The following is a 26,164-nucleotide window of genomic DNA, read 5'->3' on the forward strand; positions in this document are numbered from 1 at the left end:
AAATCTACCAATCTTTTTCTTTATGGCTTCCTCCTTTGCTTTTTTGCTTAGTAAGTTCCTCCACTTTCATGCTGCCAGATTCCAAGAGATTTTTGCTTAAATAAATTCTTAAAAGAGTGGGAGATCTGAGATATATAATTTAGTTTTTGGTTATGCTGGGTCTTCATTACTTCTAGCCATCTTTTCCTAGTTTTGAAGAGTGGGAGCTACACTCTAGTCGTGGTGTGCAGGCTTCTCATTGTGGTGGCTCTCCCCTTGTTGAGCACAGGTTTCAGTAGTTGCAGCACCGTGAGCTCAGAAGTTCTGGCTCTCCTGCTCTAGAGCATGGACTCTGCAGTTGTGGTACATGGGCTTAGTCACAGCTTTAGAATCCTCCTGGACCAGGGATGGAACCCATGTCTCCTGCATTGGCAGGCAGACTCTCATCCACTGTGCCATCAGAGAAGTCCCAGTTTTTCAAAACACATATATTTCCTCTAGCTCTTTTAAGATCTTGTGACAATGTGAGAGTTGTAATCCTCCCTCTCTGAAACAGTTAATCAGTTATCAGACACAGTTTATTGCATGCTCGATAGGTGGATTCAAATGCTACTCTTACAATCGCTCCTATTATCCTCTTGGTATTTCATCTATTGAGAGTTACTGGAATGAGGACAGTAATAAAAACCATAGGAATAAACAGTAGTACCGCAGCTGTGAACATTTAGACCAGGCAGAGGAAGGACAGAAAAAGACTTGTGCCTGTTAATATTATGGTGATTGCTATAGGTTTTTAGTTTGCTGCTGCTGCTGCTGCTAAGTCACTTTAGTCGTGTCCGACTCTGTGCGACCCTATAGAGGGCAGCCCACAGGCTCCGCCGTCCCTGGGATTCTCCAGGCAAGGACACTGGAGTGGGTTGCCATTTCCTTCTCCAATGCATGAAAGTGGAAAGTGAAAAGTGAAAGTGAAGTCGCTCAGTCGTGTCCAACTCTTCCTGACCCCATGGACTGCAGCCCACCACGCTCCTCCGTCCTTGGGATTTTCCAGGCAAGAGTACTGGAGTGGGGTGCCATTGCCTTCTCCCGGTTTTTACTTTAGTAGTGGATTAACCAAATATGTAATTTTCAACATGATTGTTCATTGAAATACATAACTGAAAAACTAAGTGAAGTCGCCTAGGAGTGGGTTGCCATTTCCTTCTCCAGGGGATCCTCTTGACCCCAGAATCGAACCCGGGTTTCCCACATTCTAGGCAGATGCTTTACCGTCTTAGCCACCATGGAAATCCTCAAAAAAGTGAAAGAGCAGGAAAAATAAAGGAGGGCTGCTGCTGCTAAGTCGCTTCAGTGGTGTCCGACTCTGTGCAACCCCATAGGCGGGGGCCCACTGTCTCTGGGATTCTCTAGGCAAGAACACTGGAGTGGGTTGCCATTTCCTTCTCCAATGCATGAAAGTGAAAAGCGACAGTGAAGTCGCTCAGTCGTGCCCTACTCTTAGCGACCCCATGGACTGCAGCCTACCAGGCTCCTCCGTCCATGGGATTTTCCAGGCAAGAGTACTGGAGTGGGGTGCCATTGCCTTCTCCGTAAAGCAGGGCATTCTTCCCCAAATAACTTTGAATCTATAAACCTAATTCCACCATCGTCTCGCGAGCCATTTAATCACAGGGACCATTGTTCTTTAAACAGCCCTCGGGTATAAAATTTGAGAGGAAGTTCAGATGAAGGTCTCGAGTCTTCGAGGATATTTCGCTTGGAGAAAACGAAACCTCAGTTTTAAACGTGGCGCTCATCATTATCGCAATAAGTACTACAGACACAGCATCGCCCCCACATTTTCATACTAACCTCTCCCTGGCGGCTAAGGCAATTGCGACAGGGAGAAACGATCATCTCTAGCGTTTTGAGCACCAGATTCCTCTTTTTTTCCCTTTTGCAAAGGACCGTTAAACGTGGTACCGGGAGACGTTAGGCCGCAAAAGAAAGGTTTATTTTTTTTCCTCGAACGGTGGCTTTCGTAAGTGCAAAGATACCAAAGTTGAGAGACACAGGTTACACCAGAGAACTTCCTGGGGTCGCTGATGGGTGGGAGTCTGAGAAACTCAGCCAGCCGAACCGAGGCTCGCGCTGCCGGGACAAGCCCCTTGATCCCGCGCGGCTCCCGGCCCCGCCACGGCCCGCCCTTGGCCCCGGCCCGCCCTTGGCCCCGGCAGCCCCGACCCAGGCCCCGGCCCAGGCCCCGCCCCCAAGGCCCAGCTGCCATGACGTGAAGGTCGGGAGGAGGTGCGAGGCCGCGCAGCGGGGCTTATTGCCGGAACTGGGACTGTCTGCTGGGCCCCCGGCGCGCGGGCTCTTCGGGGCTGGCAGGTGTGCAGCGAGTGCATCTGGGAAGTGATGGCGCCAGGCGCGGGCGACCCGGGGTAGCGCTGGCGAGACGGCGGGGCCCGGCCCGGGCAGCCATGGGGCTCCTTCGGCTGCTGCTTATTGTGGTGCTGGCTTCGGTAACCCCGGCGGCCGGCGGAGCTGAGATCGTCGGAAACTCCAGCGAGGGTAAGGTCGGGGGCGCCTGACTTCTGCAACCCAAACTTGGTCTTGCATTTATTGCAGGGTCAAATCCGCCCTGGGGTCAGTCCGCTCCGCGGGGGAGGCGGTGCGTTCAGAACTGGCAGGAATGGATCGAGGTCCTTTCCTGCAGGAGGCAAGTCCTATTGGCTAAGAAGGCCCTACTGTCAACCTCCTAATCTATACTGGGGAAATGGGAAGAGATAGAAAACCCGCTTGTTCAGACACATTATTCTCTCCCTTAGGGCGTAGCCATGTTTGCAGGTTTAATTTAACACCGTAAAACACCCGCTTGCTCGCAAGTGGCTCATCTGAACCTCTGGACTGCGAAGCTTGATAAAGCCAAGCTGCAGCGGTTCTTGTACTCCCCCAATCTAGATGCTTTTCAAATTCGTTATCCTCGGCGGAGTTTCAGAGGAAAAGTGAACCCAGAATGGGACTTCAGCTCATAGGTCATGTGCTTGGTGAATGGATCTTAGCACTAGTTGGTGTTTTGTTAATGTAAACTGTAAAAAGCACTAATTGTACCAAGCTGATAATCATGTGCTTTTCGGTGTCGTGAGGTCAAGCTTATTTTGGTTATGTATTGAGCTTAAGAGACTAGTAGTTCTGAAACATAACATTTTCTGAATGATGTGATTGTGCTTCTCATCTGTGAAACGCTCTGTGCAAACTGAATCCTAGAATTTTTGCCTAGGACTTAAGACCAAAGCTGAAAAGGGCAGTTATACTTTTGAAGAAGAAAAAATAAAAGCCTTGTTTCTAACAGGGCACTCGCATTCACTGCGTGCAGTGTGTGCCAGGTGCTTTTCATGGCAGTGTTGTTTACGCCTCACAACCCTATGAGATGATAACTGTCCCTCACTGGTGGAGGATGAAGCTGAGACCCGGGGTGACGCTCACTACCGGAGTAAACAGCTCAGTGGGGCACAGGTAGCTATGAGCCCCTGTGTCATGTAAACTTCATGGTCCTCCCCTTCTACAAAGCTGCCCTCCAATAAGAATGCTGTATTTAGTATGGTGCTTTACCCTTAATTCTTCTCTGCATTCTTATTCCTTGAGATAGAATCTCTTCTCCCTTCCTCATCAGGCCAGCTCCATTCTTCCAAGGAGAAGAGTCTGAGAGATTAGAGTGTGCATATGATCAGACTCGTGAAGTAATTTGAGAAATTAATGTTTTTCAGATGCTGTTTCTCACCTCTTTTCTGTGATTACAGCACTAGCATTTCCTCAGCCACGTTATTCTTCTGCCCTTGCACCAGTATTGTTGTTCTGGGTAGGAGAAGGGCAGCATGTGGGAACTTGACTGCTAAACAGTAATGAAACCTGATATTCTCCACATCTGTCAGGTAGAGATGGGAGTGGGAATTAACAGAGACACTTCAGCACTTTCCTGATCCTCCTGGAAAATGGCTGGATTGCTACTGGGAGATTCTGATAACTTGAGTGAAGTGAGTGAGTGAAAGTCGCTCAGTCGTATAGTCCATGGAATTCTCCAGGCCAGAATACTGGAGTGGGTAGCCTTTCCCTTCTCCAGGGGATCTTCCCAACCCAGGGATCTAGCCCAGGTCTCCCGAGTTGCAGGCGGATTCTTTACAGCTGAGCCACCAGGGAGCAAGTGCTATAAGTTAGAAGGATTTACCCATTTTATAGCAGGATAAGCTAACCTGACACCCTGTGTGGTGTTTTAGAAGCTAAGGGAAATTTTAAAGGTGGCAGATTGAGTTTGTAGAATGTCTGAGGATGGTGACCAGTGGGGCACAGGAGATGAATCATACATCTAAACAGTTTTCCCTTCTCTTGGAGTCCCGGTTCCCTGCTGCCCTTAACACTTTTAATTCAGTATTATTTCAGGTTCATATCCAGTAACTCACATGGAACTTACCCAGTAATTGGAGTTTAGCATCGTGCCCTTTGAACCTTCTCAAGTGCCTCGCAGGCCACTTGTGTAGTTAGTTGCAAGTGTTCTCTTTCTCTCAAAAGTGTGTATATGTTTGTGTTTCTTTTCATCTTTTAGGGCTAATGAAAATTCATAAGAAGGTATCAGTGAGAAATTGGGAGGGCAGTTGAATGCCAGCCAGCTCAAGTGGCTGAACTATTTTTAATACTCCATCTGAAGAGAATTATGAAGTGTTGACAGATCTCTCCTACAATTTGTTGTGTTAAAGCACAAACATAAAGAGATGTGTTTTAGTAAAATAGTAAAAAGGAAGAGTTGGAAAATGTTAAGCTTGCACATTTAGGTTATGATTGAGAAAGAAAAGGAAAATATTGGGATTAGGCAGCTCCTTTTAGAATGGTATTATTGGAAAGAAGGCATTCCCAGGTGGCTCAGTGGTAAAGAATCCACCTACAATGCAGGGGACGTGAGTTCAATCCCTGGGTCAGGGAGATCCCCTGGAAGAGGAAGTGGCAAGCCACTCCAGTATTCTTGTCTGGGAAATCCCATGGACAGAGGAGCCTGGTGGGCTGCAGTCCATGCAAAGTCAGACATGATTGAGCCACTGAGTACACACACACATTTTTTTTTTTCACACACACATATTGAAAAGAAAAAATGACTCTGGGTAGGAATGGAGGAAGACTATGAAAACAGAAAAGGATCTCCTGCTGTGGTTCGATGGCAAAAAACATTTTTGGCAGAAAAGGCAGAGGTACTGCTTTTTAGAGAAGAGCTACAGCCCGAGTGCTCTGTCTCCTGGTAGCCATTTGCCTGTAACATCCTTTGATGTGCCGTCTTTCCCACCCACCCCCAAGTCATAAGACCTAAATATCCCTCATAAAATGTTTCTGATGCATCCTTTTCCAGACGACTTTGAGGTGCAGTGAGTTCCTGTTAACCTCTCCAGGATGTGTTTTGTATGCGTGTCTTCTTCTGCCATATATGTTTTTATGAGTAGTGATTGAATGCAGTTTCTGCCAGGCAGGGTTGTTAAAGTTGTCTTGACTTTCAGTGTGTTTGCCTGTCACGCTATGGAAGTCACTTTCTCAATGCTGTTTATAATGGATGTGCTGGGCATTTATCTGTGTTAGACTGCCTGCATATTTTTTTTTCTTGGTGACTACATGAACCTCTGAAACATTGGAAAGCTAATGGAAGTTAATAATGATGTTTTGTTGTGCAGTATTGGATAGTTTACAAATATTTTTCCCATTTGATACTTTTAGCAGCCATTTGATGTATACAGTACAGTTGCCTGCATTTTACCATGAAGGAACTGAGGTCCAGAGGAAATAATTACTTGCCCAAGGTCACAAAATTCAGTCATCATTTACCAAACACTTATCATGTGCCAGTCAGTTGCCTGGGACTGTTTGAGGCCCTGGAATATCAAATATGACAAAGCCCTGCAAGTCAGGGCTCAAACCATAATTGGTTTATTTAACATGCAACCTTCTATAAAAATTGTGAAATGGCTGTTGGATTGCCTGTGTAATGCTGCCAAAGAATTTTCACACAGAAGTTCAAGGTAACTAAGGATAGGAAAAAATATAATTATCCTTCCCTAATTCATCAAGCATTGTGTTAGGAGTTCTCACACCTGGCAGAACATTAGAATCACCTAGAGTGCCTTGAAAAAAAGGCATGTTGATGAAGAGACAACTAGAAATTGAAATATAAAATAAAAAGCAAGTTTATAATACCATCAAGAAATATTAAATATTTAGAGATGATTATAATGGAATATGGAACAGTCTCTACACAGAAAACTATACAATGTTCTTGAGATAAATTAAGAAACTTAATAGAGGGATATCTCAAAATCACAGAAGAATCCTGCGTTATAAAGATATCATTTCTTCCTAAATTAATACTTTCAGTGCCATCCCAATCAAATTTCTACAGGTTTCAGTTTTGTTTTGTGAAAATTGACAAGTTGCTTTCTAACATTTATGTGGAAATGAAAAAGGGCCAAAAATAGTCAAGACAGTCTTGAAGAGGAAGAACAAATTTGGGGCAGAAATTAAGACTGTGATATTGATGTTAGGATAGGCAAATGGACCAATGGTACAAAGTTAGGAGTTCAGAAACCCTCACCTTGTCACTTGACCTATGTCAGAGGTGGAATTTCTGAGCAGTAGGAAAACTACTTTCAACAAAGTCTATGTCAGTAGGATATTCCTGTGGGAAATGAACCTTGGCTCTAGCCTCACACCCTATGTAAAAATCAGTTTCAGGTTGATTTTAGACTTCAATGTGAAAGGTAGAACAAAGTTCTAGCGGTTAACATGGGGAATGTGTCTTTATGATCTTGAATTATGTTGGCAGATAATTCTTTAAAATAATAAAGGAAAAACAAGAAACGGGACTACATTAAAACAAAAACTTCTGTTCATCTCAAGGTAACAGGAGAGTGAAAAGACAAGCTATAAGAGTGGAGAAGATATTTGCAACATATTTGACAGAATGCTCATATCAGTGATGTCTACAGAGTTCCTAAAATTCAGTAAGGACAGACGATCCAGTTTTTCACATGGGCAAAAGGCTTGACTAGACTCTTTCATTGGAGAAGAAAATGGCAACCTACTCCAGTATTCTTGTCTGGGAAATCCCATGGACAGAGGAGCCTGGTGGGCTACAGTGATGAGGTCACAAAGAGTTGGACACAACTGAGGGACCAAACAACAAGACCCTTGCACAGAGAGGATATTTAAATAGCCAATAAGTAAAACAAACTATTCTTACCAAGTGTTGGTGAGCATCTTGGATTACTGAAATGTTCTCTCACGGATTGATAGGGGTCAAAATTGGCAAAATGATGTTGGATAACTCGGAGAGTACCTACTAAAATTGAACATAAGTAAACCCTGTAACCTGATAATTCTACTCATAGGTTCTCCTTATAGAAATGTGTACATGCACACCAAAAGATACATACCAGAATGCCTAAATGGAGCTATTTATAATTATTCCAAACTAGAAATAATCGAAATGTTCATTAACTGAATAGATAAATACATTGTGGTACATTTATTTCGTGAAGTATACAACAATGGAAGTGAGTGAATAGTGGTTACTACAGCAACTGGGATGAATCTCACAAATAAAATGTTGATTTTTAAAAAGCTAGACATAAAAGAATTCATGCCATACGAGTCTGTTTAATTAAATTTCCAAAAGAGCCCATCTGTGGTTTTAGAAGTGAGGATCACGGTTACCTCTGGGAAGGAGGGACGAGACAGTGACTGGAAGGAGAGGTTAGAATGCTGTTTCTTGACCTGGTTGTGTAAACTTTGTGCCCTTATCTGCATTTATTATAATAAATATTTGCTTTGTAATTAATACTTGGGCCCTAACCCCAAGGATTTTGATTTAACTGATCTGGAGAGGGACCCAGGCAACAATATCTTTAAAAAAGCACCTTCAGATAATTGTAATGTACAGCTTAAAATTGCTTTCTAATAAGGATACCTCATGAGTACTATAGAAAATATGAAAAACAGGAAATGTGTAAAGAAAATATTATTTAAAGTATACCCCAGAGAGACATGCTTTTAATACCCCTACTTACTTGTCAAGTGACTGGTTTGTTAAATATTTAACCAGTTTGTTAAATGTAGTGTCTCTCCCCTTTGTTCTCTGGCTTCTGCTTGGTTCTTGCCAGAGGCATTTGACTGGGGGAAGAGGATTGGTGAGGCATCATCTTCCTTTTGGAAGCTTTTGGAAATCTGGAAAGTAATAGATGAAAGTTGTAATTGTTTCTGAAATGCTACGTGTTTTTCTTGAAGAAGTCAGAAGCAAGGGCTGTCACTTACTGTTTTGGTCCTGGTCATTATATTTTCTCACAGAAGCTGTTTGTTTTCATTTCTCATTTTCTTAAGGAGAACAAGACTTCTTAGGTATTTTAACCATTTAGGATTGAAGGTGATCTGCTACACTGTCACAGCAAAAACCTTCTCAAGTAGGTTTATTGCTGATATACACACATATATGTGTATATATATATATATGTAAAATATATATACAGTGATTTTATTTCTTGCGCTTCCCAGGTGGCTCAGCGGTAAAGTATCTATTTGCAATGCAGGAGATGCAGAAAACCTGGGTCGATACCTGAGTCTGATTCCTGGGTTGGCAAGATTGCCTGGAGCGGGAAATGGCAACCCGCTGCAGTTTTCTTGGCTGGAAAATCCCATGGACAGAGAAGCTTTGTGGATCCATGCTGTTACAAAAGACTTAGTGACTATACAACAGCAAAATTTTATTTCTTATTTCTTATTCATGCTGGAATGGTAACAGCATAGATATTTATTAATAAGGGATTAGTTGGGGACTTCTTGGCATTCCAGTGGTTAAGACTTTGCCTTCCAGTGCAGCAGTATGGGTTTGATCCTTGGTTGGGCAGCTAAGATCTCACATGCCTCTCAACCATAAAAACCAAAACATGAAACAGAAGCAGTATTGTTACAAATTCAATAAAGACTTTAAAAATGGTTCGCATCAAAAAATAATAAAAGACTGGTTGAATAATCATGGTGACATAGAATGTAATATTTTATAACCTTTAAACTAGTAAAACTAGGATTGTCTGTTGATGTGGAAAGATATCTAAGATCTAGAAGATGGGCTATACCAAGACATATTTGTGTTTTTCCTTTTCCCATTTACATGGAGATGCTTATGCTGATATCCCCTAAATCCTGAAAGATTATACCAATCTGTTAATAGTACGTTTTTTCTGCACAGTGTACTTGCTGGAGAAATTAACTTTCTCTACATTTCTTGCATTTTTGTTGTTGTGTCCGACTCTTTGTGACGCCATGGACTGCAGCACACCAGGCTTCCCTGTCCATCACCAACTCCCGGAGCTTGCTCAAACTCATGCCCATTGAGTCAGTGATGCCATCCAATTGTCTCATCCTCTGTCATCCCCTTCTCCTTTTGCCTTAAGTCTTTCTCAGCATCAGGGTTTTTTCTAGTGTCCAAAGTATTGGGGCTTCAGCTTCAGCATCCATCCTTCCAGTGAATATTCAGGGTTGATTTCCTTTAGAATTGACTGGTTTGATGTCCTTACATTCCAAGGGACTTTCAAGAGTCTTCTCCAGCACCACAGTTCGAAGGCATCAATTCTTTGGCACTCAGCCATTTTTATTATCCAATTTTCACATCCATACATTACTACTGAAAAAAAATCATAGTTTTGACTATACACACCTTTGTTGGCAAAGTAATGTCTGTGCTTTTTAATACGCTGTCTAGGTTTGTCATAGCTTTTCTTCCAAAGAGCAAGCATCTTTTAATTCCATGGCTGCAGTCACCATCTGCAGTGATTTTGGAACCCAAGAAAATAAAGTCTCTCACTGTTTCCGTTCTTTCCCCATCTATTTGCCATGAAGTGATGGCATGATCTTATTTTTAAATATGATCAGCCTTTTAAAATATGGTTATATATGATCTGAGAAAATATTACCATTCTGAGGGAAAAACATAACAAGTGACAGAAGTGTTGAGAGTGTCACCTTTTTATGTAGGTTGGCTGTGTCCCTAGTTTATAAGTTTCAGATGAAGAGTTAAGGTAGAACTTGTGTTTTGAGTGCCATCAAAGAAGGAGATTTTCTCCAAATTGTGCATTTTCTTTCTGGTAAGAACACCTCATGATCACTATAGAAATTTTATAAACAATGAAATGTGTAAAGAAAAACTGAGGGAATTCTCTGATGGTCTAGTGGTTAGAACTCTGCACTTTCAATGGGGAGGGCCCATGTTCAGTCCCTGTTGTGGAACTAAGATCACATAGTCAAAAAAGAAAAGAAAAATCAGTTAGCATACATTCCCAGAAATACCTACTTTTATTACCTCTAGTTATTTTGTTAAGTTACCAGTTGTTTAGTAATATATTTTCATTTCTATGGTTGTGTCTTTCCCTACTGTCTTTTAAATCACTGGAAGTTTTTGCTTCTCCAAGTATTTCTGAGTTGTGATAGATTCAGGAAAGGTTAAGAAAACCAAGATTTCACTAGTTGATAGCATCAATCTCTTTTAGGGTTTGTAAAGGTTATAAATGGTTTTTCCAGTAGTCATGTATGGATGTGAGAGTTGGACTCTAAAGAAAGCTGAGGGCAGAAGAATTGATGCTTTTGAACTGTGGTGTTGGAGAAGACTCTTGAGAGTCCCTTGGACTGCAAGGAGATCCAACCAGTCCATTCTAAAGGAGACCAGTCCTGAATATTCATTGGAAGGACAGATGTTGAAGCTGAAACTCCAATCCTTTGGCCACCTGATGCGAAGAGCTGACTCACTGGAAAAGACCCTGATGCTGGGAAAGATTGAAGACAGGAGGAGAAAGGGACAACAGAGGATGGGATAGTTGGATGGCATCACCAACTCGATGGACATGAGTTTGTGCAAGCTCTGAGAGTTGGTGATGGACAGGGAAGCCTGGCATGCTGCAGTCCATGGGGCCACAAAGAGTTGGACATGACTGAGCAACTGAACTAACTGAAAGGTTCTACAGAGTATTTTGATTCAAGGCTCATGTAATGGGAGACAGACATAAAGATTATCAAAAGAGTTTCCAAGACAGGCTTAGGGGCAAATTTAAGTGTTAAGTGATAATAACCTTCATGAATTTGCTTACATCAGTTTTGGTCACAATACCCAAGAGGCAGAGAGACTAGCTCAGCAGAATACTTAAATAAATATCTGTCAAATAGAGAAAAGGGTGGCAAGGCTCTGAAAACACAAGAACTGAAAATGTAACTCGAAAATGCAGGCCGGTAAATGAACTGAGTGCTCTTGACAGTTCAAGGATGGAAATCTAATTAATTCCTAGGAAAACAAACTGATCCTGCTCTTTAGTTTTGCAGACTAGAATTTATGGATAGTTTTAAGACTTGGAAGATGGCGGATAGATGAAACCAAAATTAAAGTGCAAAACATGAAAGGTTTTTAGGGCCATTTACTGAGATCCAGTTAATTGTATACATAATTTTGGTTTCCTTGTAAAGTAATCTGGAGACGGAAATGGCAACCCGCTCCAGTGTTCTTGCCTGGGTAATCCCATGGACAGTGGGCTACCATCCATGGGGTCACAAAGGGTTGGACATGACTTAGAGACTGAGCACAATAGAGTAACCATGGCGATGGGAAGGCCTGGGATATATTAAAGTGCTTTCCTTACTCCCTTTAAAAAACAAAACAGGAAACTCGCCACTTTTTCCAGACTTCCGTTGATTCTAGTAGTCACTTCTTAATATTTTTACCTCTATTTGGGCTGGAGTTCTGTTCCACATAAAAGATGAAATGTCTTTCTTGTCACATAAATAAGAAATACACCACATTCATTAAAATTTTCTCTGGATTTTTAGAAATTAAATTGTAACCACAAATAACCTTTTGTCTTCAGTTAAAAAATAAAGTTACAATGGTACTATCGAGAATAACTTTTATTCTAGGCTTCCCAGGTGGCTCAGTGTCTGCTAAGCAGGAGACATGGGTTCGATTCCCGGGTTGGGAAGATCTTCTGAGGAAGGAAATGGCAACCCACTCCCGTATTTTTGCCTGGGAAATCCCATGGACAGAGGAATCTGATGGGCTACAGTCCAGGGGTTTGCAAAGAGTTGGACTCAACTTAGGGACTGAACAATAGCAACAAAAACCTTTATTCTCACCCACTATTTATATGTTCTGTTTGGCTTTCTTGGTTAGCTTTTCTTAATAGTCTTTCTTTTTTATAATCATCCAGATGGAGTACTTGTGTTAACAACAAAAACAGCAGAAGGTATTGAAAAAGTTCGTTTTATTTGGAAATGGTACATAAGAATGAGTTAGAAAGTTATTTAGTGTCTGGAGTGTTTCTTTCAGCTCCAACTGACTCAAATTTCTTTCTTAAAAAAAAAAAAAGATTGTTCCACTCTAAGATTCTGGTGAATATAATCTTTACCTCATCGACTCCTTTTCATTTATATTAAATTGAAATCTTTTTGTTTATTTTTAGACTCGGACACCCAAGCCTGCTCATGTAATGCTTGCGAACTCTGCTGTTTATGCAGAGATACACTGACTCTAGGGCAGAGGGTAAGATGGGAACCCAGAACCACACAGAAATCAAAGCAGCCTATTTAGTGGATTCCTTGAGAATTAGGTTGGAAAAGGAAAGAAGTGGTGAGCAGCTACAAGAAAGCCACACAGAGTGAATGAAATACAGCCAGACAGTGGAGGCAGGTCGGCAGGTGGGAAAGCCTAGAGGAGGTGTTGGAAAACTTGTTATAACCTACCTTTTATGTGGACTCTGAACTTGATCCTTCTGCAAACAAACAAAAAACTCGTTGAAGTCCTGTTTTTCATGAAGTACCTGGTGTGGACCCTCAATAACACATTTTTGCCCACGTTGATGGGCAAAAATTTACAAGCTGGGTAATATAGTCCTATTAGACAGATGAAGAAATTGAGGTTTAAGGGAAGTAAGTAACTTTTCTGAGATCACATAGCTAGTAAAGGGTGGGATAAAACGAAAGCCAGATGCGTGTCTCTCAGTTCAGTTCAGTCACTCAGTCGTGTCCGACTCTTTGTGATCCCATGAATCGCAGCACGGCAGGCCTCCCTGTCCATCACCAACTCCCAGAGTTCACTCAGACTCACTCCATCAAGTCGGTAATGCCATCCAGCCATCTCATCTTCTGTCGTCCCCTTCTCCTGCCCTCAATCCCTCCCAGCATCAGAGTCTTTTCCAATGAGTCACTCTTCGCATGAGGTGGCCAAAGTACTGGAGTTTCAGCTTTAGCATCATTCCCTCCAAAGAACACCCAGGACTGATCACCTCTAGGATGGACTGGTTGGATCTCCTTGCAGTCCAAGGGACTCTCAAGAGTCTTCTCCAATACCACAGTTCAAAAGCATCAGTTCTTCAGTGCTCAGCTTTCTTCACAGTCCAACTCTCACATCCATACATGACCACTGGAAAAACCATAGCCCTGACTAGATGGACCTTTGTTGGCAAAGTAATGTCTCTGCTTTTCAATATGCTATCTAGGTTGGTCATAACTTTCCTTCCAAGGAGTAAGCGTCTTTTAATTTCTGGACTGATTTCAGAATATATTGTTTAGTACCAGTGCATTTACAACTGGTACTAACTCATGAGGGTTGTTAATCCTTAAATTCAGGGATTCTGTTCTGAATAGAGTTCTTATTGCTGCTCTGGGCTCTGGAAGCCAAGCACCTTGAACATCCTGTGTTTGCATCTTTGGAAATACCTTTCTTCCCCTTCAGTTCTCAATTCCACCCTTTCCAGATGAGCAGTCACCTTGGGTGGGGGTGGGGGGAGGTTTATGAGGGCGTGGGGGGTTGCTGCTTCTGCCTTTTGAGCTTCATTGTCCTCATTAGTGAATAGAGCGCAACAGTTTTTTCTGAGGACTAAATTAATCTTGCATGTGTGTTTAAGTATACAATTCCTGCAAATTGGTTACAGAGAGGTATGAATGTTAAAATGAAACATTTCTCCTCTTGTAGGTCTTCTGGAATTTTCTGTGGGGAAATTTAGATACCTGGAGCTCAAGAAGCCCTTTCCAGAGGAAGCTATTTTGCGTCATATTTCCAGCAATGTCACTTTTGTTATTTTCCAAATACACTCACAGTATCAGAATACAACAATTTCTTTTTCTGAGGTAAGTACAAAGAATTACTGCCATAAAAGCCATTTCCACAGTTTGGTATTTAGTGTGAGCATCAGAAATTAATGCCTCTTGGAGGTGGGAGGGGGTTCATGTTTGGGAACGCATGTAAGAATTAAAGATTTTAAAATTAAAAAAAAGAAAAAAGAAAAAAATACACGAACCCCAGTCTTCATTGTAGCACTATTTACAATGGCCATAATATGGGAGCAACCAAAATGTCCATCTACAGATGAGTGAATAAAAAAGTTGTGGTATATTAAAAAAAAAAAAAAAAGAAATTAATGCCTCTTTATGTGTTAAACTTTTAAAAGATCAAGATTGAGTCCTGTCAAGTTAGTAATTTAGGCTGGCTAGGAAGTGACTATTTCAGGCCTTTCTTGAATGGTGACCTTTGACCTAAAAGAGGGGTGATGCTGCTGAGTTTGGCAGGGGTGGCTTGTACCAAATGTCTCCTGCCTACAGTTAAGCTTTCCCCATATTTCCCACCTTTTCTTTTTCTTAACCCTACTGGGTCCTCAGTGATTTTTTACCTGAGAATTCATTTTAATGGATTTCTGTGGTCTTTTAGCCATTTAGCCTTAAAGTTTACTAAGACACCTAATAGGATCAGCTTTATTCTTTAGAGTTTCATTGAAAGAAAAGAATCCTAACTCTTAGTTTAACCAGAGCAGTGCTGTGCTCGCAGCAGCATTTGGGACCCTCTTACAGAGGTCCTCACTAAACCCCCGAGCCTCAACCACATCTCTGGGAAGTTTTCAAATATCCTGAATCAGCTGAAGCCATTAAGGCTTTGCCATTTCTGCTACCCTTTACAGATCCACTTATTTTTGGTCCATGTGACCCCTTAGACTAATACATGAATTACACTCTGTATGAAGTTGTGCTGCATTTTTATCTGTCCTCAGCCTACCTCCTGGCTTCCCTTGTAGCTCAGAATCCCCATGGACAGAGGAGCCTGGCAGGCTACAGTCCATGGGGTCACAAAAAGTCTGACACGACTGAGAAACTCAGCACAGCACAAGCCTACCTTCTAATATTCTGGAATTTGCTAAACGAAGCTGTCTTCGTCCAGTCTCTATATATTTTCTGGACATTGGTCATTGTATCTTTCACACTAAGTGTTTTATAATTTTTGTTCCTGCCTTCCTGCCCCTACCACAAAAGTTTTGAAGATGTGTGTGTTTATGTGTGTGTGTGTAGTGGTTTGATAGACTAGACATGGGGGCTTTCCTGCTGGCTCTGTGGGAAAGAATCCTGCTAACGCAAGAGACGTGAGTTCTGTCCCTGATTCAGGAAGATCCCACACGCCATGGAGCACAACTAAGCCCGTGCGCCACAACTGTTGAGCCTGTGCTCTAGAGCCCGGGAGCCGCAGCTAGTGAGCCCATGTGCTGCCGCTGCTGCAGCCTGAGCACCCTGGAGCTGGTGCTCTGCCACAAGAGAAGCCACCAGCACAAGACGCCTGTGCACTGCAGCTAGAGAGTAGTCCCTGCTCGCCACAAGTAGAGAAAAGCCCGTGCAGCAGTGAAGACCCAGCACAGCCAAAAAGTAATAGACTAGAAGTGGAAGAGCTTGATCGAGGAAAAGAGGAAAGAATAAATTCTACTAGTTGAAGATATAATAGGGTATATGACCCATTCATTGATTTTGCGGGAGTTCTTTGCAGCCAGAGCAGAAATCAAAGCATGGTGAATTTCATAACTTTCTTAGAAGGAAAAAACATTCTCATTCTTCAGGGGGAAGCCACATTTTTTTAATGGGACTAAATTCAAAGGGAAACTTTCTATTCAGGCACTTACCTAGGAGACACCGTAAAATGGCACATAGATGATTTCCTTCTTAATAACATCACAGCAAAGACAACGTTTGAAGGAAGAGACGGGATGGAGAAAAAACATGCAGTTGTATTTATTGCATGCCCAGTGTGTGCTAGGCCAGTGATCCTTGAGCTCCTGGGGCCAAAGACTTGGTGTCTGCTGAAATTGTGGACTCTCTACCTGGCAGAATGTATGACTACATCTGTATAATTTCATGGGGGTCTCTGGAAATGCATTGAGCCTCCTAGTGAGGACCCCTCGCATTTGATTTTCCATGTAGGTAATTTAATTCTTAGAACAGTTTGTCCAAGTAGTCCTAATGTTTGTCTCTACTTTTGAGGAAACGGAGGTTAGGTGAAGGGGTACCTGCGTGACTGATGTGACAAGAGTGGCCTGGATGAGCAGCATCTTGGGTCTCAGTTTTCATGCAGAAAGGATCTTAGTTATCCTTAAAGATAACCGTGTTCCTTTCCTGGGCTGCCTTTAGTTCTCGCTATATTTATACTGCTGAGAAGATGACAACCAGAACGGTGCATAATTCTAGGAGGGAGCGGTCTGCATGAAGAGAGCTGTTTCTGTTGTAACTTCCTGACGACTTGTGGCATCTTGGAGTTTTGGGGTCATCTTGGCAGTGAGTTAGTTCTTTGAAACTTTTGACCCCTAAGTTCCTTGGTCATTCTCTCTTACGCTTGTCAAATTGAAACCCACGTGGCACATTTTTCTTCCATTTCCTTCTTGTTCAGTTGCTCAGTCGTGTTTGACTCTTTGCAGCCCTCCAGGCTTCCCTGTCCTTCACTATCTGCCAAAGTTTGCTCAAACTCACGTCCATCGAGTAGGTGATGTCATCTAACCGTCTCATCCTCTGTTGCCTCCTTCTCCTCTTGCCCTCAATCTTTCCCAGCATCAGGGTCTTTTCCTTAACTTTAAGGAAACACTCTGAATCTACTACCTCTCAACTTTAGTACTTTGTTATTCAAAAAGCTTTCCCAGCCGATGGAGGGAGGGGATGAGAGAGTATGGGGGTGTAAGGAAGAGTAAGAACAGGGCACAAAGAAGATGATCTCTGTGTTCACTGTCTTGGTGATGGTTTCCCAGGTGCCTGCATTTATCAAAACATATATTGGTATACTCTATGTGTAATTTATAATCTGTAAATTATAACTGTTTTTTAGAAAACTTTTCAAGGACCAAACTCTTTGGGGGCAGAGCTTCTATTTTTTATCTTGGTAGTGGTCAAGTTAATTTGTATATCAGGACCACAAATGGAGGCCACTCTAGTGACTTGGTCCACGTCACAAATCTAAGCCTAAGACTGCACTTACAGGGAATGCCTGTCAAGGAAACCTAACTTATACCGATCACAATCCTCCAGCTCAGCTTAGCCAGCTTACTTTACCCTAGAAAATAGGACTTGCTCGTCTTCTGACTAAATCCCAACCTCCTAACCGAGCATGCTCTTCTAATGCTCTAAAAAGCTAGTTCATGCCCTACATCCCTTGGGAAGCATGCACCACATCTAGTGAGGCACTGTCCTCCCCCAGTCCATCAGTGGTGTTCCGTTGAATAAAGGACATCAGACTTGTTACTAAATTGTTTTGTTGTTGTCATTTCCATGAAAGTCCTTAACCCAGTAGTCTTAGTACTTGAAATGCGTGCTAAGTCAATTCAGTCTTGTCTGACTCTTTGTGACCCCATGGACTGTACCCCGCTAGGCTCTTCTGTCTATGGAATTCTCCAGGCAAGAATACTAGAGTGGGTTGCCATCCCTTCCTCCAGGGGATCCTCCCGACCAGGGATCGAACCCCCATCTCTTATGTCTCCTACATTGGCAGGCAAGTTTTTACCACAGCAACACCCACGAAGCCAAGTACTTGACATAGTAAATTCTAACTGAAGAGACTGAAAAGCTTGGGAATGTTATTGTGTATCTGCTATTCCTGGTCAAAGAGTGTATATTTTAAATAATTCCTCCGTGTATATTTGTGGGCACATGCACATAGAGGTGAAAATAATTCTTTCATCATCTAAGGAAAGTCGTTTTTACTCCTTTTTGGTTTTGAGAAGCTTTGGAATAGGGCATGCACGCTACATTCACTCTGGCATTGAAGCACTTTGTTCAACTGCTGATTCGCAATGACTCTTCTTTCCTCGTTGCAGACTCTCCTTCCTAATGCCTCGGTGATGGGCACTGACAAAGGACTGGTTTCCATTCTTAGACCAGAGCAGAGTATGTGCACTTGGCACTTGGAGACATTAGACCCTGAGCCTGTCCAAAATGTGGCCATTCCACTGTCCTACTCGGAAAGCGGTAACCTTTCTATCATCAACTCCTTATTACTGTCCAGAATGCAGGACTTGTGGGTGAGAATTTAGAGATAACTATAATCCTATTAAAAGTGTTTATTATAAGTATAGTTCTTCGAATTAGAAACGTTTTAACAGCGGGGGAGTCAGAGAATTAGCATGATGAGTGAAAGCCCCGAAAGGGACTAGGATTAGAAGAACACATGTATTCATTTGGAAAACACTGAAGGAGCCCTTGGAGGAACTGTAACAGAAAGACATGTCAAGAGGAGAGGTTGATTCATGTTGATGTATGGCCAAGACCAGTGCAATTATCCTTCAATTGAAAATAAATAAATTTTAAAAAAGCAATTATCCTTCGATTGAAAATAAATAAAAATTTTTAAAAAAGACAAGACATGGTTCTCACACATTAGTTGATGGTTCTAGGTCAAGGAAGGTGTGGGAGAAAAATAGGGTATTTGGCGGATGGTGGACAGTGGGTGTGGCTGGAGCCAGAGTGGGAAGGTCCTGGTATATAATGTGAGGTCTGCATTCTTTGCTGAGGCAGCATAGAGACTTTTGAAGCAGAGGAATGACCTGATGCCTTTCCTGTCTTAGAAGGTTAACCCTAGAAGCAATGTTGGGAGTGGATTGGAGGGGGCATAGCAGAGTCAAGACAACACAACTTTCAGGACTCAAAATGAGAAATGAAGATCTGAACAGAGGCCCTGAGAAGGCGGTGGAGAGGACAGGCTGGATTTGAGAAATTTGGAATATGGAATTACAAGATAACAATGACCAGTGGTTATGAATTGTTAAAAGTGGGGAGCACTGACTTCCCATTTGGCCAGCTGGGAGATGATCAGAATAGTGATCAGATGGGGTGTTTATGGTGCTGGATGTTCTAGGTGGTTGGGGCGGGGTTAGATGGTGACTTCAGTTTGGCACATTGACTCTGAGACACTTGTAGGACATCTAGATGGACGTGCATAGTAGGCAGCTGAAAATAAGGACCTAGGCTGGAGGAGTGGGGTTAGACATCCAACTGGACAGCTGAATAGCTGTTAGTAAAGTCATGGAAGTGAGTGAGGTCATCCAGGCATGAACTTAGAGATTTAGGGAGGAAAATTATAGCAAATAATTTCCTAGTGTGTTAAGTTCCTTTAATGATCCAGAGCCTGGTGGTCCGAAGTAGACGGTAAGAAAGTAAAAGAGAGAGAGAAAGAGGCTGATATTCCTGGGTTTACGCAGAAAACCAATAAAGCTCTTGGCATAGAGCTTGCATCACTCATGAAAGCACTGGGCGCCCTCTCGAGGGGGTGAAGGCACAGTGCTCCTTCTCGAAAGGGTCTTAGAAGCCCAGGCAGGAGAGTGAGCGTGATGGGTTTCTACGCTCCAGAGAAGAGAGAGAGAGAGAGAGAGAGAGAGGGAGGGAGGGAGAGAAAGAAAGAAAGACACAGGGACCCAAGCTCTGATGGAACAAGGGTGTTTTGTTCAACATAGTGTGGGTATATATACTGTCTTACAAGGTAGCTATTTTCAGCAAAGATAAAAATCAAAAGTCCAAACTTACAAATTATCAAGGAAACGTCAGGTAATCCATATCAAAGAGAGAGCATTGTAAATAATCACTTTTACCGCATGGTTCATAAAAAGGAACAGGGTGTAAATAGTTACTTATCACCATATGGAGCTAACAAAGGAAATGCATGCATTCCTCAGCCCCTGGAGCGGTTTGCCAACTCCTCTTAATTCCTGAATATTCAGGAATTAATAAGGGACAGCGGATTCATGACAGACCCCAAACAGCACACAGGAAGCCTCCTGTTAAATTGCTTCCTGACACTAGTGCCTGCCACAGTTTCTGGGGGATGCTAACTGCTGAAGAATAATTAGAAGGCTAAGGAGTAGACAGGACAGTAAGAAGAGAGACTGGATGCCCAGCATTGTAAGAAGTGGTAAATAGGACTTTGCAGAGAGGTCAAGAGAGTGACTGAAAATGTCCCTATGGTGGCACAATCCAGAGTCAGTGGCGGCCTTTAATGAGAGTCATTTTAGTGACACCATGAGGATGAAAACCAGATCGTAGTGATTGAGGAGTGAAGCTGAGGGGAGGAGATTTACATTCTCTTGAAGTTCGGTGGTAAAGGGAAGGCGAGGTTGCAATAACTAGGAAAGGAGGTAGAATTCCAAAAAGTGATGGGAGTTGAAGAAAAACATATGTAGCCAAAGGGTAATTATTTGATTAAAAAAATGACAGATGTCAAGTTTTCATCAAGGTCAGTGTACAAAGAAAATTAATGAGCAGTGGAGTATCAGTTATAGTACACATGCTTTTCTTGGGTGTGGTAAATGTTTGTAAATACAGGAAAAGAAGAGTGTGAAAGAAGAGCATAGGATTCTGAGGAGGAGTCCACTGGGAAGCAGTGCAGACTGGGTGTCTCCATTCTGGAGCTGCAGAATTCTAGCAGTTTATAGAAATTAAGAACCAGCTGTGGGAACGATTGAATGAGTTTATGAAGCTGAGATCTTAAAGTACTTTAAACTGGTTTACCTTCTTGTGTCTTGACTTCTCCTCTTGAGCCCACCATACACAGTTCTTTGCATGGAATTGAACTAATGTCAAGTGACTTCTTTAAATTTTGTCTTGGTTAAAGGTTATGAATAGGATTCCTAATAAGAGCTGTTTTAACCATATTATGAATGTAAATTAAATACCCCAAGGGGATTCCCAGGTGGTGTTAGTGGTAAAGAACCTGTTTACTAATGCAGGAGATCCCTGGGCTGGGAAGATCCCTTGAAAGAGGGCATGGCAACCCACTCCAGTATTCTTGCCTAGAGAATCCCATGAACAGAGGAGCCAGGTGGGCTATGGTCCACAGGGTCACAAAGAGTCAGTCACAACTGAAGCGGCTTAGCACGCAGGCATGCAAATACCCCAGATTTATTTTGTGTTCAATTGTGCACATGCTGTGTCTAATACATGATCCTGGGGTTCTTGAGATCTTTTATTTTTTCCTCTCTTATGTATACACAAAGACTCTTCCAGCGAGGAGGATGAGAGGTTGACACCATCTTTCTCCCTGTTGAAAGAGTTAAGTGAAAAGTGGACACCCTTTTTCTACTTACCAGGATCTAACGAAAACTTCTCAGAATCTAAAGAAAATGTGTTTAGGAAATGCACGTATTCAACAGTTGACATACAATTTCCAGGTGTTCACAGGGCTCCTGAAACCCATTTTTGGACCCCAGCTTCAGAATAGCTGTCTCTTCTGATGTTTTCAACTCTAGAGCAGAGGTTGGCAAACTGCAGAGCACAAGGCAAAGCCAGCTCATGGCCTGTTTTGTGCATAAGATCTTATTAGAACACAGACGTTCACTTACATATCATCTGTGGTTGCTTTCCTGCCACGGGGCAGGGTTGAGTAGCTGCCACAGAGACCAGAGAGTCTGAACAGCTTCTAAAACATTTACTATCTGGCCCTGTACAGAAAAGGTCTTCCACAGTCCATCACCTCATATAACTTTACCTTCAGTCCATGAGGTGGTACAAAGCCTGAAGCTCTCCACTGAACTTCTATGTTAGGTGTTATAAGAGTGGGGTTCTGTTTTTCTGAGTATGCTTTGACTATATAAGAATTCTAAGTAACTTCCTGGTTTCCCATCCAGATCCTATCCCTGGTGGCTGTAATTTGGAGTTTGATGTAGATATCGATCCAAACATTTACTTGGAGTATAATTTCTTTGAAACAACTATCAAATTTGCGCCAGCAAACCTAGGCTATGCGAGGTATGTCTGTGTCCGAACTCCCAAAACTCTTTTTAGGATAAGCATGACCCACTGTTGTGTAGACTGAGTAAATTCTCTCAAAATCCATAGTTCTCCTTAGCAGAGTTGAACTGCTTATTTTTTTTCCAAATAGAAGTAATTTAAGCTTTGTTATTAATATGTAAAGTGTAATTTACAGTTAGTATTGTTTCCCTCCTTTCTTATGAAGAGCTAGATGTTGTCCTTATTAGGAGCTTAGAAGTACATCTTAGTTTTTGTAAAGACTTTTAAATATGGAAAGCATTTTGGGACTCCCCTGATGGTCCAGTGGCTAAGACTCCGTGCTCCTAATGCAGGAGGCCGGGGTTCGATCCCTGTTCAGGGAACTAGACCCACATGCCTCAACTATGAGTTCACATGCTACAACCAAATATCCCATGTGTGGCAACAAAAACCCGATGTAGCCAAATAAATAAATATTTTAAAAAAGAAAGCATTCTGTAGCTGTGAAACATTCCTATGTTTGTAAGGATTTTATCATTTTAATTAAAACTCTGCCCTAATTTCTACTTTAAGAGTAATGATAGGTAACATTTGAACACTCTCTGTGTATCATTCACAGTGCTACTGAATATGTTCTTTGTCATTTAATCCTTAGAATTTTATGAAGAAGGGGCTGTTGTTCTTATTTTACAGAGCAGTGCCCTAAGCGTTGTTGAGATCCAGTGACTCGCCCACATACACACGGCCAACAAGTAGCTAAGCTGGCAGTGGACTCAGCCTGACTGATACTCACATCTGGTTAATTAATCATACCTACCGCTTCTCTTTCCTTAGTGATGCCAAACTGGGAATCGCTGTTGCAGAGTTGAAGTTTTGATTCCTTTTTACATTAGTAGATGAGATTTGTAGCATGAGAGATTAATGTTCAGCTTTGTTGGTTGATTTTAGAGGTGCAGATCCTCCATCATGTGACGTCAAGACGGGCCCGGACTCCAGGTGGAGGTTGCAGTATGATGTCTATCAGTATTTTCTGCCCGAGAACGACCTCACAGAAGAGGTGTTGCTGAGACATCTGCAGAGGATGGCCGAGGTGCCTCAGGTGCAGGCCAATGCTGTCAAGGTAAGTCTGATGCCTGTAATTCCGGTAGCCAGATTGTGACACCTTTGTAGAGCTGAGAAGGGGAGAAGCTACCAGGAGCTTATTATTACTATTTTTACTGTTTTCTTGGTCTTTCTGGGATTCTCATTTTATCCTCTTTGATTTCATTGTCATCTTGGGAGTCAATGCCAGTGACATCCCAGAGTAACATTGGCTTTTGAGGAGGTGCATGTAAATTTTGTTATGTTTTGTTGTAGCCCTGACTGTGGCTGGTGATCTTGAGCTATGGGTGGAAGTGGGTGGTCATTTTCTATGTACTCCCATAACTATTAGATATAAAAAGTTGGGAAATATGAAGTGTATAGTGTTTCGAGAAAAAGTAATGTGAAACTATTTAAAGATATATGCATTATCCTTACTATTTAAATGCAAGTACAAATTTGTAACTTGCAGCAAAAATTTTCTCTGAGCTTTTGAACCCCTGAAAACTCTTGCTATTCCTCAAGTGTGGGGGTACAGGCTGGCAGCACTGGCATCACATGGGAATTTGTTAGAGTCACAGACTCTTAGGTTCCACCCCAGACCTACAGAATCAGCGTCTGTATTTTACGATCCCCAGGTGATTCCTCTGCACATTAAAGTTTGAGACTCATACTCTCGATCATTTTTGTGGAGGGCAGGATTTTGCCTTTATGTCTTAAAAGGTACCTGATATCAGTCTGATAAACAAGGACATCTGTCAGTCTGGTAGTTGGTGAGGAGCATTTTTCCAGACTTATAATCTTCCCAGAAAGTTGCAGACTACCAGATTATATAGAAGGAAGCAATTGAAATAGGCCAGCTTTGGGCTTTCCCTGGTGATCCAGTGGCTTCTGATGCAGGGAATCTGGGTTTGATCCCTGGTCAGGGAACTAGATCCCATGTGCTGCAACTAAAGATTCCATGTGCCACAACAAAGAATGAAGATCCTGGATGTCGCAACTAATACCAGGCACAGCCAACAATAATTAATTAAATTAAAAAATATTGTGATTATTCGCAAATTAGGAGCTCAATTTGAAAAGTGTGCCTTTGTACACAGGAAATTTCGAAGACCACTTTTATTTTCATGAAGAATATAAAACATTACATAACAGAGTCTTTTTAGGTTCAGTTCAGTTCAGTTGCTCAGTCGTGTCCGACTCTTTGCGACCCATGAATCACAGCACGCCAGTCCTCCCTGTCCATCACCAACTCCCGGAGTTCACTCAGATTCATGTCCATCGAGTCAGTGATGCCATCCAGCCATGTCATCCTCGGTCGTCCCCTTCTCCTCCTGCTCCCAATCCCTCCCAGCATCAGAGTCTTTTGCAATGAGTCAACTCTTCGCATGAGGTGGCCAAAGTACTGGAGTCTCAGCTTTAGTATCATTCCTTCCAAAGAAATCCCAGGGCTGATCTCCTTCAGAATGGACTGGTTGGATCTCCTTGCAGTCCAGGGGACTCTCAAGAGTCTTCTCCAACACCACAGTTCAAAAGCATCAATTCTTTGGTGCTCAGCCTTCTTCACAGACCTGCCTCTTGAGAAATCTGTATGCAGGTCAGGAAGCAACAGTTAGAACTGAGCATGGAACAACAGACTGGTTCCAAATAGGAAAAGGAGTATGTCAAGGCTGTATATTGTCACCCTGCTTATTTAACTTATATCCAGAGTACATCCTGAGAAACGCTGGACTGGAAGAAACACAAGCTGGAGTCAAGATTGCTGGGAGAAATATCAATCACCTCAGATATGCAGATGACACCACCCTTATGACAGAAAGTGAAGAGGAACTAAAAGCCTCTTGATGAAAGTGAAAGAGGAGAGTGAAAAAGTTGGCTTAAAGCTCAACATTCAGAAAACGAAGATCATGGCATCCGGTCCCATCACTTCATGGGAAATAGATGGGGAAACAGTGGAAAGAGTGTCAGAGTTTATTTTTTGGGCTCCAAAATCACTGCAGATGGAGACTGCAGCCATGAAATTAAAAGACGCTTACTCCTTGGAAGAAAAGTTATGACCAACCTAGATAGCATATTCAAAAGCAGAGACGTTACTTTGCCGAATAAGGTCCGTCTAGTCAAGGCTATGGTTTTTCCAGTAGTCATGTATGGATGTGACTTTTTTTGGGGGGTGGTGGGCTGTACTGCACAGCTTAGTGCAGTACTAAGTTCTTAGTTCCCCAACTGGGATTAAACCCAGACCCTTGTCAGTGATAACCCAGAGTTCTAACCACTGGACTGCCAGGGAATTCCCTAGGTTACTTTTTAACTTTTGGTTGAGAGTTAGAACATTGTGTGCCAGAATTCAAAGAAACACAAATTGAGGACATGACAAAAAGACTATGGACCCTGTTTGAAGAGGCTCACACTGACCAACTCTGGGGCAATTCAGTCATCAAAAAGAACATGATCGATTAAGCCTTCAAAAAAGAAGAACATCTTTAGTCCATCCTGATACTAAAATAAAAAAAAGAAAAAGGAAAATTCCTCAGTTGCTACCTACCGTTGGAGCAACTTACATAAAATTACTCTGAAAATTGATAAAAGGGAAGGAATTTACTTTTAACAAAAGAAGGATGTGAATTCACCCCCAGTTGATAAGAGAAGGCTCCCCTTCACTTTTTTAGTATTCATTCATTCATTTTGGCTGTGCTGGGCCTCTGTTGCTGCACGCAGGCATTCTCTAGTTGCGGTGAGCGGAGGCCACTCTCTGGTTGCGGTGTGTGGGCCTCTCGTTGCCGTGTGTGGGCCTCTTGTTGCAGTGGTCTCTCTTGTTGTGGACCACAGGCTCTAGGATGCGTGAGCTCAGGAGTTGCAATTCACAGGTTCAGCTGCCCCGTGACATGTGGGATCTTCATGGACCAGGTATCAAATCACTGTCCTTTGCGTTGCAAGGTGAATTCTTAACCACCAGACCACCTGGGAAGCCTCAGAAAGCTCTTCTTTAAGAAGAATGCCAGCTAGTGACTGCATAAGAATAATAGAATTAGAAAATCACCATTTTATGACCCTCAGT

The 26,164-nt window shown here is 42.4% G+C and overlaps 1 protein-coding gene across 1 annotated transcript in view; it reads left to right on the plus strand.

The window, feature by feature from the left end:
• Window positions 1–2,226: 2,226 nt before the first annotated feature.
• Window positions 2,227–26,164, plus strand: part of TM7SF3 (transmembrane 7 superfamily member 3) — a 42,236-nt gene continuing 18,298 nt past the window's right edge. The window contains exons 1-5 of the mRNA XM_004006767.5: window positions 2,227–2,529; window positions 13,991–14,145; window positions 18,129–18,279; window positions 21,927–22,047; window positions 22,978–23,149. Coding sequence (XP_004006816.4) covers window positions 2,439–2,529; window positions 13,991–14,145; window positions 18,129–18,279; window positions 21,927–22,047; window positions 22,978–23,149 — 690 coding nt within the window. The 5' untranslated portion in view covers window positions 2,227–2,438. The remainder of the gene's footprint in view (window positions 2,530–13,990; window positions 14,146–18,128; window positions 18,280–21,926; window positions 22,048–22,977; window positions 23,150–26,164) is intronic.

This window comes from Ovis aries, chromosome 3, assembly GCF_016772045.2.
Source record: "Ovis aries strain OAR_USU_Benz2616 breed Rambouillet chromosome 3, ARS-UI_Ramb_v3.0, whole genome shotgun sequence".
Lineage (NCBI taxonomy): Eukaryota > Metazoa > Chordata > Mammalia > Artiodactyla > Bovidae > Ovis > Ovis aries.